General features: G+C 38.6%; 1 protein-coding gene across 4 annotated transcripts in view; it reads left to right on the plus strand.

Annotated features, from left to right (window-relative positions):
- LOC138747007 (lipopolysaccharide-induced tumor necrosis factor-alpha factor homolog) overlaps positions 1 to 11,718 on the plus strand; it is a 46,426-nt gene extending 34,708 nt beyond the window's left edge. For all 4 annotated transcript variants that reach the window (XM_069905837.1, XM_069905835.1, XM_069905836.1 and 1 more), the window contains exon 4: positions 8,866 to 11,718. In XM_069905837.1, the coding sequence (XP_069761938.1) occupies positions 8,866 to 8,974 (109 nt within the window). In that variant the 3' untranslated portion in view covers positions 8,975 to 11,718. The remainder of the gene's footprint in view (positions 1 to 8,865) is intronic.
- Positions 11,719 to 13,904: the final 2,186 nt, after the last annotated feature.

Genomic DNA, 13,904 nt, shown 5'->3' on the forward strand with positions numbered 1-13,904 from the left:
TGTTCAGTACTGGAACGTTTTAAATAAATTATTTTTAAAATGAAAATTCTGCAAGGGAAAAACTGTGCCTGAGACCAAGTCCAAACTACTGTGGTCTGCCTAGTTTATTCCTGATCAGCCAGTGTGTGATGGCATTGCCTGCTTATTTCAATACAACTGGCTTGTAGCTTCTGTGCTACTTGGTCACTTCAGGAATATCAACGTCCATTCAAAGTGTGCATTTATGTTCCCCTGAGCAGGAAGATAGTGTCAGCTGATCAGGTCCTGTTGATACTGTGTGAATCCCCTTGAAGGGGAGGGTTATTCTGGCTTGAGCATGTGCCACAGTATCAATATACACATAACACTTCTGAAGTTCAGCAGTGAGAACTTGATTTGGGCTTTGTGACATTGTGCATGAAGTTCTTTCCCTGAACATTGTTCTTTGTGCACAGGAAGTTTTATTTCCTCTTTATTGTGAGTGGTTAATTAAAAAAAAATTCCAACACGGAAGAAGCAGATTGCGGCCACTTAAACTCATGCCACCTAATTAACTTACAACGCTATATATTTTGGAGGGTGGGAGGAAACTGGAGCACCTGGAGAAAATCCTTGCAGATCATGGGGTGAACTAATTACAGCGCCGGATTCAAACAAGGTCACTGGCTCTGTAATAGCGCTGCGCTAACCGCTACAATAACTATGCCGGGCTTGTTGGGTAATGTTCCACTACTTTATTTCCTCTCCCCGTCCCCCTCCACCCCACCGTCCCCCTCCAAATAAACAACTGGAAAAGGCTACATTAATTTCCCATCACTCACCAGCCTTTATAGTTTATCAGGGTTCTTGGCTGTTGTGTATTTGATGTTTCAAGGATAAAAACTGCACACTGAGACGTGGTGCTTCAGTCATTCTTAATTAGAGAACGAAAATTATTCCCTGTGATACACTGTCACTCTTACCCTATGACATACGCTCGCAGGTGAAAATGCCTAACCACACATGAAAAGTTGCCTTTCATTGCATCTTTTTTTCTGCTTTTTGGGTTCTTAATTTGACTAGCAAGTACTTGTGTGTTTTCATAAGCATATAGAGCCTGTGAAAATAAAGACAAAATGTTGGAAACATTCAACAAGTCGTGTAGGAGCTGAGGAAAGAGAACATGATAAAACATTACTGGAATGAGGCCAGTCATTGTATCTTGAGAAAATGGGGGAATAAAAAGATAGATTTTGGTGGGAGAGAGATGAATTGGATAAGAAATATCTGTTAAGGTGAGTCCATTTGTGTTTGGAAGAGTATCAGGTTCAGTGAATTCACAGAGAGATGAGTCTGGACACATGTGTTGCAATCAAGGTAACTTTATTGAACATAGGGGAGAACGTCATACGATACCTCATTACACTACTACTAAACAACTATATAGACATACACATCAGACCCAGGCTGGACTACGATACCAGTTGCCGCCGATCTTCTACATGCTCACGCTCATGTACATGCTTCACAGATAGGGACTTTCAGACACACTCCCAATTCCCTGTACCAATGAGGATGTAGCTCTCTGTAAGCACTGATCTATCACACAACTATGGCTCAGCTTGTGTGCAGTGCACATCTGACCTGCAACTCTTCCAATGATGTCCACTGTAGTGACCTGGCACGGAGCGATGTCTGGGACTTGGATCATGAGGCAGAGTGGAAGAAATGCAGTGTACATCTATGTTTTACCCTGTTCCGAGCTGGGCATCGAACCATTGATGACACTGAACCATTTAAATGAGCCAGCGGTAAAATGTGCACTAATGGGCAGCCGGAGTCCAACCTTGATTGACAGGTGATGCGACTTCCCAAGTTTCAGACAGGGAGGTCACATGACTCTCCACAATCCACAATGTTCCAGACAGAGAGGCCACGTGTTCCTCCACAATTCACATATAACACCAGTGGGTTAACAGGTCAGAATCCTTTGTGGATTAATGATGGAAGGACAGGACATGGCCAACAGGCCAAATGATACTTGTGGAGAAAGGAAATCATGAGCCAAAATCGCAGACAGATAATTGTTAGAAATGGCCAATTGTGGTTCAAAAGGAAAGTATTGCTCAAAATGTAGAATTTGACATGGAGTTCAAAGGCTGCAACATTTCCTTACAGAGGATGATGTTCTTCAAGTCTACGATGGGTCACAAAACAGCACAGGAGGCCACAAGCAGGATGGTAATAGGGTGAAGAACTCATGGCATGGCACACAATCAGAAGTTTAAGCCATTCACCGAACCTGTTTGGTGCCTCCCTTGTGGAGGGAACCACATTGGGCTGACTAAATTCCGATTTATTGTCTGAGAATGTGCAACCTTGATTCTTTTTTTACTCCAGGCCAGGCAGAATTATCACTTACTGGTCAAGCTACAAAACTGTACACAGTATGTACATGTAAACAAAGAACAGATAAAGAATGTAAACTGTGCAATACAGAGAGAACAAAAGAAAATCAATAAAGTGCCAAAGTGCGAGCCCTTAAAGTCTCTGATTGAATTTGTTGTTGAGGAGTCTGTCGGTGGAGGGGGAGCAGCTGTTCCTGAACCTGGTGGTACCTACAGCTCTTTCCTGATGGCAGCAGCGAGAACAGAGCATGTGCTGGGTGGTGTGAATCCTTGATAATTGCTGTTGCTCTCCAATGGCATTGTTTCCTGTAGATGTTCTTGATAGTAGGGAGAGTTTTGCCTGTGATGTCCTGGCTATGTCCATTACCTTTTGTAGGGCTTTACTCTCTGGGGTATTGATGTTCCAGTACCAGACAACGATGCAGCTGACCAGCACACTTTCCACCATACATCTAGAGAAATTTGCTATGGTTTCTTTTTTCAAAATTTATTTATAGTATCTCCATACATTCATTTCAAATTGACTTAGTATAATATTACATAATAGATACTAAATAATTTTCAAATTTTCACCCCCCCCCCCCCCCCACCTCCCCTAACCCCTTAGGAAACCACCTTGTGGTGGTTAATTCCCAAAAACCCAAATGGGTGTGGTATAAACCACAAGTGGCATATGACTTTCGGGAGCAGAAGTACCGCTCCCTCCCCCCCCCCAGGCAGACAAAATACACGTATAAACCGAAAAATCATCATTTCTTATATCCATAAAACCCCGGTCCATCAATTTAACCAATCTTATTCATAAATTCTTTTTTTTGAAAATCCAAACTTGATATTAAATTTTGCACCCTTTCCACCCTCCCAACACTGAGTTAAACATTGTTTACAATCAATAAAAGTTTTTTTTTTAATTTTTTTTTCAAGTCTTCAATTTATCTTCATAAAACATTTCAAATCAATATTCATCACCATCTTTCAGAGGGGTGTCCAAGGCCAGCTTATCCGACAGTCCAATTAATGAGCTCCGTTCTTAAGAAAATTCCAGCCTTGACTCCGTGGTTCTGTCTGGGCAAGTAGGCCGAGTTTCTTCCAAAGTCGGAGAGTGTAGTTTTGTTCTGTATTTGAACTCTATTTTCCTTAATCTTTGTTGCCATTTTAAACTAAAAACAATTGATAAACAAAACAAAGACTTTTAACAGAAAAGAAATATTCTTAAAACGGGTATTTATATAACTGCCTGGGGGAGACTGGGAATGCACGTCCGCTCCCTACGCCATCTTGCCACGCCCACAAATTTGCTATGGTTTCTGATATCCTACCAAACCTCTGCAAACACCTGAGGAAGTAGAGATCCTGACGTGCTATCTTCATGATACCATTGGTGTATTGAATCCAGGAAAAATCCTCTGAGATAATGACTCCTTAGAAGTTAAATTTGCTCACCTTTTCCACCTCGTGGGATCTCGACCTCTCTGGCCGGACTTTTAAGTACCAATTTTTAACCCCTTGTTTTCAAGTTTAAACTTTTAAAATTTTAGTTTAAAGTATTAAGGAACGGTTATGGCCATTAATGGTAAGAAGATTAAACCTCAAGTGCAGAAGAAGTTACATTTTCGAAGTGTTGAAGATTTGGGGCTTAAACAACTTGCTACAGCTTCAGGTTTAACTTCCTTAGTTCCTAAACCACAAAGACTGCCTGTGGGAGCTGAAAAGAAAATCTCTACTACTCACCAAGTGAAGGATAGCGCTGGAATTACCCATTCTCTGGAGGAAGGTGCGTGTTCCCAAGAAGTGGATCCTGATTCTGGCAGCCTGCCGATTTTAACGGAGGGAGCACGCAGGAAGACGACTCCATTGTCTGAAATGCCTCAGGCACCACTCCAACCTGGAGACTTCGATCTTATCTGTGATTTTCTGGAAAAACAACAAGCTGTGGGGGGAGCCCGGCGTCGACTCCCTGAGGAAGTCGGGGTGCAGTCGCTGGGAGTCCAGACCCGCAGTAAAACCGTTAAAATGCCATTTGTTGTGTTGCAGCAGGAGCTGCAGTTACCTGGTTCTGCCACTACGTTAGAGAAAGCAGGGCTGAGCTTTTTTGAGCTACAATATATGCAGTTAAATGCTGTCATTCAGCATATAACGCAAGAGCTGGCTCAAATGAATGTTAGTATAAGTTCAGAATTCAATACAGTAAAGCACGTGTGGAAGCATCTTGTGAAGATTTTATAACATATCAGTCTGCTTTTTTGGAATCTAAACAGCAAGTGGCTTCTAATACAGAAAAAGTGTTGAAGGTTGAAAAATCTGTTATAGAATTGCGAGAATGTGAGAAGGAGTTAGAGAGGAAAATAGACAATCTGGAGAATCAAAGTAGAAGGAATAATGTGAAACGTTGGTTTGCCGGAAGGTATGGAAGGACAAGACCCTCTTTGTTTTTTTAAAGACTGGATCCCACAAGTATTAGGGCAAGAATTTTTTTCTGAAGGTTTGGTGTTGGAAAGAGCTCATAGAACTTTAAGGAGATCACCTTTACTTGGTCAGTCACCGAGACCTGTAATAATTCGATGTTTGAATTATTTGGATAGAGAAGCAATACTTTGACTAGCGGTGCAAAATGCGAGAAAACGACAAACTCCGTTATTGATTCAGAATAGAGTTTTATTTAAATCCTGAATTGAGTCAAGAGGTCATTCAAAGTCGACATCGATTTAATCCAATTAAAGAAGTTTTGTGGCGTATAGGTTATAAGTCTACTTTTTGCTATCCGGCAGTGTTGAAGGTGTTTCATGGAGACTATCAATCTCAGTTTTTTGAGCATGATCATGAAGCAATGATTTTTGGTGATTCATTGCCAGATATAAAAGGACAAAGACGAGAATGTGAGAAGGAGTTAGAGAGGAAAATAGACTATTTGGACTATTTTCCTAAAGAAAAATCTGGTTGTTCTGGAAACGGAAGAAATGGCAGAAATGGGAAAAATGGGAATGGAAAGAGTCCAACTTCTTTTGAAATGGGATCTCTGAGTTTGGAACCTCTTGGATGAATAGAAGAATCTTCTTATTCTTATTTTACTTTTTTGTTATTATGATATTTTGAGATTATATTTTGTTCAGCTGGGGAGGGAGAGATTTGTTCTAGGTTCTATTTGTCATCAGCCACTGGTGGGTGATCCACACCCAACTTTTGTTTAAGGATCACTACCTTTTGGTAGTTTTTTTTGGGGGGGGGGGGGGTTTGTTAATTTTTTTTTCTTATTTTTCTAAATTTTTATTTTATCTAGCTTTTAATTTGTGATTTTTTTCCTCCTACTGGAGGACCTATATACATTGATTTGAGTTTTCATATAAAGATACTATTGGTCTTTAGTACTACTAGTAGATATGTCAAAGTTGAGGTTTGCTACTTTTAATGTTTGAAGTTTAAACAGTCCGTTTAAGCATAAAGATGAGGGACAGCTATGCTATTGATAAGAATTCTTTGTTTCTTTATTATTAAATTCAGTCTTTGGTAAAACATGTGTTTGGTAGAGATATGATTTTACCTGAAATGACTAAATTTGAGACTTTTCTTATGAAGGTATCAGAGAAGGGTTATATTTCATTTATGTATTAAATATTACAGGATGGTATGGATAAAAAGGGTTGGGATAAATCCAAAGGTAAATGGGAAGTGGATATTGGATTTATTTTTTCCAAAGATGATTGGTTAGATATTTGTTATGATAGTGTAATTAAACTGATAAATGCACGCTATGCAATGATTAACAATAATTTTTTATATTAATTATACTTAATGCCTGAAAAACTAAAAAAGTATGGTTTTCGTGAATCAGATTTGTGTTTTAGATATGGTAATTCTGTTGGAACTTTTTTTCATGCTGTCTGGTCATGTATATATAATAATCTTTTTGGAAGAAAATTCAGTTGTTTTTAGAATACCTGTATAAGATTAAAATACCTTTAGATCCGATAGTATCTTTATTGGGCAGTTTGTAACCTCTGAAACATTTGGGATTAGATAAATTTCAACTTGCTTTTGTATATTTAGCATTATTTGTAGTGAAAAAATGTATTGCTAGTACATGGAAAGATACAAATATGATTGATATTAATAGATGGCATAATGAGATGAAATATTGTTTAATAATGGAAAAATTACATATGTTTCACGTGATATTATAGTTTTTTATTAATGTGGTTGGTATACTCAGAATATTTACATTTTGATTTACGTTGATTAGATCTTAATGTGTATGTTTAATTTTTCCTTAATATTTTTGTTTCCTTTCTTTATGGCTCTCCTTAGGAGAGCTGGCTGAAGGAGAGGGGGGGGGTTCTTTTCTTTTCTTTTTTTTCTATAAAATATAACATTCATGTTTCTGGTTCATTGTTGTATATGTTATTTACTATCTGTATTTTGAACGAATAAATAAAGTTTTGTACCTTTGATTCCCCAGTAATGAATGGATTGCATACCTTTGGGTTTCTTTTCCTGTAGTCAACAATCTACTCCTTAGTTTTGGTGGCATTGAATGCAAGGATGTTATTGGTGCACCATTCAACCAAGACTAAATGCTGTACATCAGGCTGGAAGAAATGCAAGTCAATCATTACTTCACCTAGAAAGACTGGGTTCTTGGGTAGTGGGAAGGTAAGAGGTGAAAGAACAGGTGTTGCAACTTTATGCTGAAAGACAAGAGTAGTTGGTAGAGATGGAAGAGCATAACAGGGAGAAGAAGGGGATCCCTTTCAAATTTTGAAAAGGGAAGGGATTGTATGTCTACTTGGTGAGGTCAAATGTGGAGTCTTGTGTGTCACCGAACGACAAGAAAGATATCAATAAGATTAACAGAGTTCAGATGAGAATTGCTAGAACTTGAGGAACTGAGTTAAATGGGTTAGAACTTTATTCCTGGGAGCATTGGAGATTGAGATTTGATAGAGATGTACAAAATTATGAGAGGTATAGATAACGTCAGGTTATGTGAGGTGAGAACAAGAGGACGTAGGTCAAGGATGAAGGGAAACTGGAGAACTTCTTCACACAGGGAGTGTGGAATGAGCTGCCAGCTGAAGTAAATGCGGGCTTGATTTTAATATTTAAGAAAAAATTGATGGGTACATGAATGGAAGGGGTATTGAGGGCTAGGATCTAGGTAGAGGTCAATGGGAGTTGGCAAAATAATAGGTTGCCCCAGACTAGATGGGCCAAAGGGCCTGTTTCTATGCTATTGTTCTTCCATGAAATCTTGTTCCCACTGGCCACTTCTGTCTTTTCCAAAAGTACTCTTCAATATCTGTTGTTTCATTGAATTGTTCAAGGTGAGAGTGTGTGTTGTATGGTGAACAGTTTAGAACTGAGGAGAAATCTCCTTGTAAGGGTTACAAATCCTTTTGAAATTGTTCACCTTGATGCTCTAAATATTCAGTCATTGAGGGTGGTCAAAGCAGGGGTTTGATTAATCGAATGGCTTCCCCCCCACCCCCCCCCCCCCCCACCGATTCTACCATACCTATACTCGTTAGGAGAAATTTACAGTCCTGATTAACCTACATGTCTTTGGGAATGAGTCCACCTGGAGGGAAGTCATCCTGACTCATTGAAGCCAGGAGGTAGTGGTTCTTCTGGCTATGCTACCTTGTTGGGTTGTCCAGTCATGTTGAGTGAAGCATAACCCATAACCTCATCATTCAATGTGAAATGCTGCCAACTGAGCCAAGTTGCCATAACAAATTTATGAAAACAATTGTTCCAAAATTCTTTTGTAACTGAATGAAATAATCTTGATGGATTTGGTTTGTTCCATTGTAGTATATTCAGAAGAAATGCAATATTGTTACGGACCCAGAGGACCCCAAAACCCAGCAGCAACAGAAATTCACCAAGACAAAAGTTACTTAAACAAAAGTGGCTTTTAATTATCTTTAAGCATGAAAACAGGATCAATCTTTAACTTATTACTATTAACTTAACCCCCTTCTAATTCTAAGTGCAAATGTATGTAATGTGTGTGTAAGTTCAGAAAAATTCTTTGATTCACAGTCCACTTCTCACTCCTCCAGGTTCACCGGTATCAGGCAATTCTTATACTGTGCACAGAATTTAACATTTATAAAGTTCAATAGGCTTTGGCGCTTGAAAGGTAAATAGTTACCGTTCAGGAAGGTTCTTGTCAGTTTTCAGAGAGAGAGGTGTTGCTCGTTGGACATCCACTACCGATTCCTTTCAATCAGCCACTTCTGCAGCTTGTTGAAGAAACTTACCCCATCAGGGTTTCCAGATGATCACCTCTTTTTTTTCAGGTCATCAGAGTTCCTTTTTATTTCCCTTATTTCAAGTGAAACATTATACAGCCAGCCATCTCCTTGAAGGTCTGTTTCCATATGCCAACTTCTCTTCCCCCCCCCCCCCCCCCCGCACCCCCACAAGAAGTTGCTTGGATAATGTGACCAATTTTTTGGGAGGATAAACTCTAATTGTTTAACCTTTCTTCCGTTGACAGGTGTGTATTAGGCTGCTGTCTGATCCCATTTTGCGTTGATAGCCTTCAGGATGTGGATCACAACTGTCCAAATTGTGGAGTGTTCCTTGGGAGCTTCAAACGCCTGTAAAATGCTGCTGCAAGATCAAGGTGTTCTAAAGATATTAAATGTTGACGCTGCATCTTAACAGGTCCTTTTTACTTGTAGAATAAAATTATTTGTGTGACCCTGAAGATGGTTGGCTCGCAATACATCAACTATTGGCTAATATGTATACTTTTTCTCAAAATACCATTCTACCAGTCTCCATAATTTAATCTGCTAATAAAGAAAATATTCCTGGAGATTTCATTTATTAATGGAAAGATTTGAAATTTACTATTAGTCATTTTCATATTGCAGCCCTAGTGTAGCAGTTAGCATGACATTATTACTATGCCAGTGACCCGTTAAGAATCAACACTGTTTGTCCATTCTCCTCGTGTCCACGTGAGTTTCTTCTAGGGCCTCCAATTTCCTTCCACGTTCCAAAGATGTACAGGATTTGTAGGTTAGTTGGTCACATGGGTGCACTTGGGCGAGCAGATTTTTGAACCAAAAGGGCCTGTTACTGTCCCATACCTCTAAATTTAAACATTACTTGTACTGCAATGTTAGTCGGAAGAACTAGTTTTTCATTGAAATTACTTCTGAAAATATCTCAGAGGCTTGGATTACTGTTTCAAATAATTTCATTCATGTTGATGGTAAACTATATTTTATTCCCAATGACAGTTTGCAAAGTGAAGACCTAATCTAAACATTAGGTACCCTGTAATTGAAATCTAGTCTGACCTGTTATTTAATAGCTTTGCATTAGATTCTTTCCTTCATATCTCCTTTGTTCATGAAGAAATATTCTGGTAGAACAAGTTCATTTAGAAACGATCACTTGGCATTGCCATCCAGATGATTCCTAACTCTTGCACTGTTTCAAAATCCATTATTTTGTAATAGCAAAACCTGTTTAATAATCATGGGGTGGGGGAGGGGAGGGAAACAAAATCTTATTTCTGTTTTGGCAAGCTACTTAAGTGTATGTGAATTGATGAAAACCTGAGGGTAAAAAGAGAAATTCTTCATTAAATAGTTTGTCAACTTTCCAAAAGTTTACTTTGAACATGATATCTCATTTACTGAACGAGAAGTGACCAGGCTTGTTTTTTTTAAATATAAAAAGACACAAAATTGTGCACAAAGAGGGGGAAAAAATGGAGAACAAAGCATTTGATTTAAGATATTACCTAATATTTGGGTGAGAGGGGAGTGATGAGGAAAATACAAGCTCATGTTCTGATGTTCATGAGGCATTTTGAAATCATTCAAACAGATGTGTAATTTTATCTGAACTAACATGACAGCAGGTTCTTGGGGTCAGCTGAAGGTAAGAGATTTGCTTTTTCATTCACTTGCAAATTTGCAGTGTTTTGACTGATCGTGTTTAAACTTGTACCACTCACACCTGATATTAAGAAGAGTAAAATTTGAATGCAAATGTTGCCTAACCTTGAGTAAGATTTCTGATCACTTGCCTGTGGTCCATACTTTTTCAGTTTTGGGTGAATTTTATTGAGCCCAGAATCAGAGATGGCTGATGTTTGTTCTTTTAATACTGAAGTTTGAATTATTTGTTTGTTGTCTGCTTTTAATAGCTTAAAGTAAGAACATAAATATCATTCTCCGGGTTAAGAGGGTGTCTTAACTGTACGAAAACTCAAAAATGTTGGAGGAACTCGGCAGAGTCCATAGGAGGTAAAGATATATAATCAACGTTTCAGGCCTGCGCCCTTTTTCAAAGTATGAGCAAAAAGTAGGCAGGTGTCTGAATTAAAAGCCTGGGAGACCAACAGACAAAGATGATAACACTGGAAAACCAATTTTTTTCAAAAGATTTGCTTCCTGGGGGGGGGGGGGGGTGGGTAAAGAAATTGGGGATTATGATAGACAACTTCAAGCTGAAACCAATGATAGAAATTAGGAGAAACATTAAATTAACTTTTACTGAATTTGGCATGTTTTAATCGCATAATGATGCTGACACGTTGCTTTTCAGGTCAGTTCAACTGACCTGAACATGTTTTACTGCTGATTTTTTGTTTGAACTCCACATCTGATGCCTCTCCTGTCAGTGTCCAACAGTAATCGGCCAGCATTGATGGATTCCAGTTGCCCTGATACCACTTTTCCATGGTCACATATCCTGGCGAAACCTTCCGCCATGTTCGTCACTGACTGCACTAAGATCAGCAGGGAAGAAGCCCAAGAGCGAATGCACAAAAATAACTTTCATTGATGAGATGCACTTCCTGGTTTTAAATGCTTGAAGTAGATTGAAAATAGGTCAGGAAATCACAAAAAGAGATTGTATCTTTTTTTGAAAAAAGGTACATGATAGGAAAATTTTAAGTGATTTTCGTGCCCAAAATTCATAAAATATACCCAAAAGTGTTCAGGAAGCAAAGTCTTCATTGTTTAGGATAATTGGACGTGGATAGTAGGGCAGAAGAGGAAAGGTGTATGGTCACTGCTGGTTCCTCCAGCATTTGTGTTTTTACTACTATCACTGCACTTGCAGATTTTGTGTTTCACTGCATTAACTGTAAAAACATTTTACTTACAGATTTGATGTTCTTTAACCATTTTAAATGATTATATTGCTGTTTTAAATTTTGCCTAATTCAAACAGAATTAAGTCCGTCAATGTGCACGAGGTTCAAATCTAAATACGAAGATGTCCTTGAATGCTTTTATGATTGAATATATTCTATATTGTGATGTAAAAGAACACCAAACCTCTCTTTTAATAAGTAATAAAAATATATTTTGAGTATGAATTGTTGCTTGTAAGCATCATTTCATTCTTGCAGTTTAAGAACCTCCAAGGAGCAGGATTTTTTAAATGTTTGTGTTTTTATGGAAAATGTTAAAGGTGCAATGTGCTGGTATTGGAATGAACAATTCTGGCCGCTATGTGTAACTTGAGATTGATTAGTTAAATATGACGTGGGCTGTACTAGAAATCCAAATAGATGTTGATCACTCTTAGTCAACTATTTTAGGAGAGCTGTTTGTGACTAGCCGAACTGTCTGGATTGTCTACTGCACGGTCTGGATTGTCTACTGCACGTGACTGAATTGCCTACTGCAGTGACTTCTAGCACGGCCAACAATCGAAGGAGAATGATCTTCATAAGGTATGAACTGGGGGAGCAGATTCAATGCTGAAATGACTAGAAGAAATTGTTATGAATACCTGAAATCTGTCATAAACCTACTGGAAATGCTAATGGTCTCAAATAGAAGAACTAAATATAAAAGCTGTATTACTCTCCTGTCATCATGAAAAGTTCCCTGTTCTGTCATTAAATCATCTACCTAAAATTAAAATTCTGATTTTCTTCCCTCCCCCCCCCCTTCACAATTGCTATTTTAGATTTTTTTCCTCACCTGTAATATATGGTGACCACTGAATTTTATTAGATTTCTTCAAAATCTCCAGTGGCCTCACCAGACGATCAAGAGAGAATAATATATTGGGATAACAATGAAAAATGCTGTAAAGTGTCCTGATGAAATGTCAGCCACTTACAATCCACTCTGGCTTGTTCTTTACAGAAAATGTCTGACTTGGTGAGTATTTACGTCATTGCCTGTGTTTTGCCTTTGAGGATTCTGGGAATTTGATTAAATCCACAAAGAAATGGGCAAGTATCTCGGCAGTTATCAGAATTATTTCTCTAGTACTTCCAACACATCAGAATTGGGTGTGTTCAAATGCCACCACACCATTCCTGTCTACAACCAGAATAGCCCTTCATTTCTACTGGCCTCTTATTTTGGCCTCCTTGGCATTCCTGGTTTGCGTTACTTCACCATTAGCTGCTTGACATACCAAGCTTCTCATCCCTAAATTGCACCTCCCGAATCTCTCCACCTCGAATTCTGTTTCTTCCTTTTTAAAGTATTCCCTCAAATCTAACTAATTGACGAGGCTTTTGGGAATCTGCACTAATACCATTGGGTAAAATTTTCTCTATCATGTGAAGTGTTGAGAGAACACTGGGTAAATGCAAATTGGTGTTAACTTTTCAATCTGCTTAATTATTTTCAGGGAAAAAAAACATAGGTGCCGTGAATCATATTCAAGATTGTGTTTGGAGCTGTTATATTTTCATGTATTACACTTGCTATTTTGAATTTTAAAAAAAATCTAGACATTCAACCCTGTAACCAGCCAATTCGGTGCTGTGAGTCCGTGCCGCACAATTTATACTCCATTAACGTACAACCCAGTATGTTTTTGAAGTGTGGGTGGAAACCGGAGCCCCCAGAGCAAACCCACAAAGACACAAGGAGAACATAAAGTCCTTATAGACAGCGCGAGATTCGAACCCAGGTTTGGCCCCGATCGCTGGCGTTGTAAAGATGTTGCACTAACCACTACACCAACATTGCCACCTTTACTAATTACATTTTCTACTCTGATGCCTTATGCATTTTCTAATCAGTCCTTCATAAGCATTCATCAGAAGGACTGCAGTGATTCAAAATGTCTCTCCACAGCTTCACGCGGGTAATTAGGGAGGAGAAATAAAAGCAGTTCTCATCTAAGATGACTTCATACCTAAGAATGAATAAAATGAGACGTCGATTGACATCACCCACATGGACAGGGTCAATCTTACTTGCGACCCATCTTCCTGGATGTGTCAGCTGACTCCATTCTGAATGACTGAGTTAACTTATCAGGGATGAATTTAACTGTCCCTGAGTTTGTCTCTGGAAAGAGTAAAGCCACAGTCTTTGGTCTGTACCCTTTTCCCTGTAGCGCACTGGTGAATTACTTGGGTTGAACTGGATTCTCAATCTTGGTCAATGAATGTTTAAAAAAAAATACAATTGCCAGAAATCTGAAATGACAAAAAAAAAACTGCTAAAAGCTTTTAACAGCTCAGAGTCTTTGGGATGAGAAATTGAGTGAACATTTTGTTCTTTGGTCTATTATAAGCTCATTTCATTG

The sequence above is a fragment of the Narcine bancroftii genome, chromosome 12, assembly GCF_036971445.1.
Source record: "Narcine bancroftii isolate sNarBan1 chromosome 12, sNarBan1.hap1, whole genome shotgun sequence".
NCBI lineage: Eukaryota > Metazoa > Chordata > Chondrichthyes > Torpediniformes > Narcinidae > Narcine > Narcine bancroftii.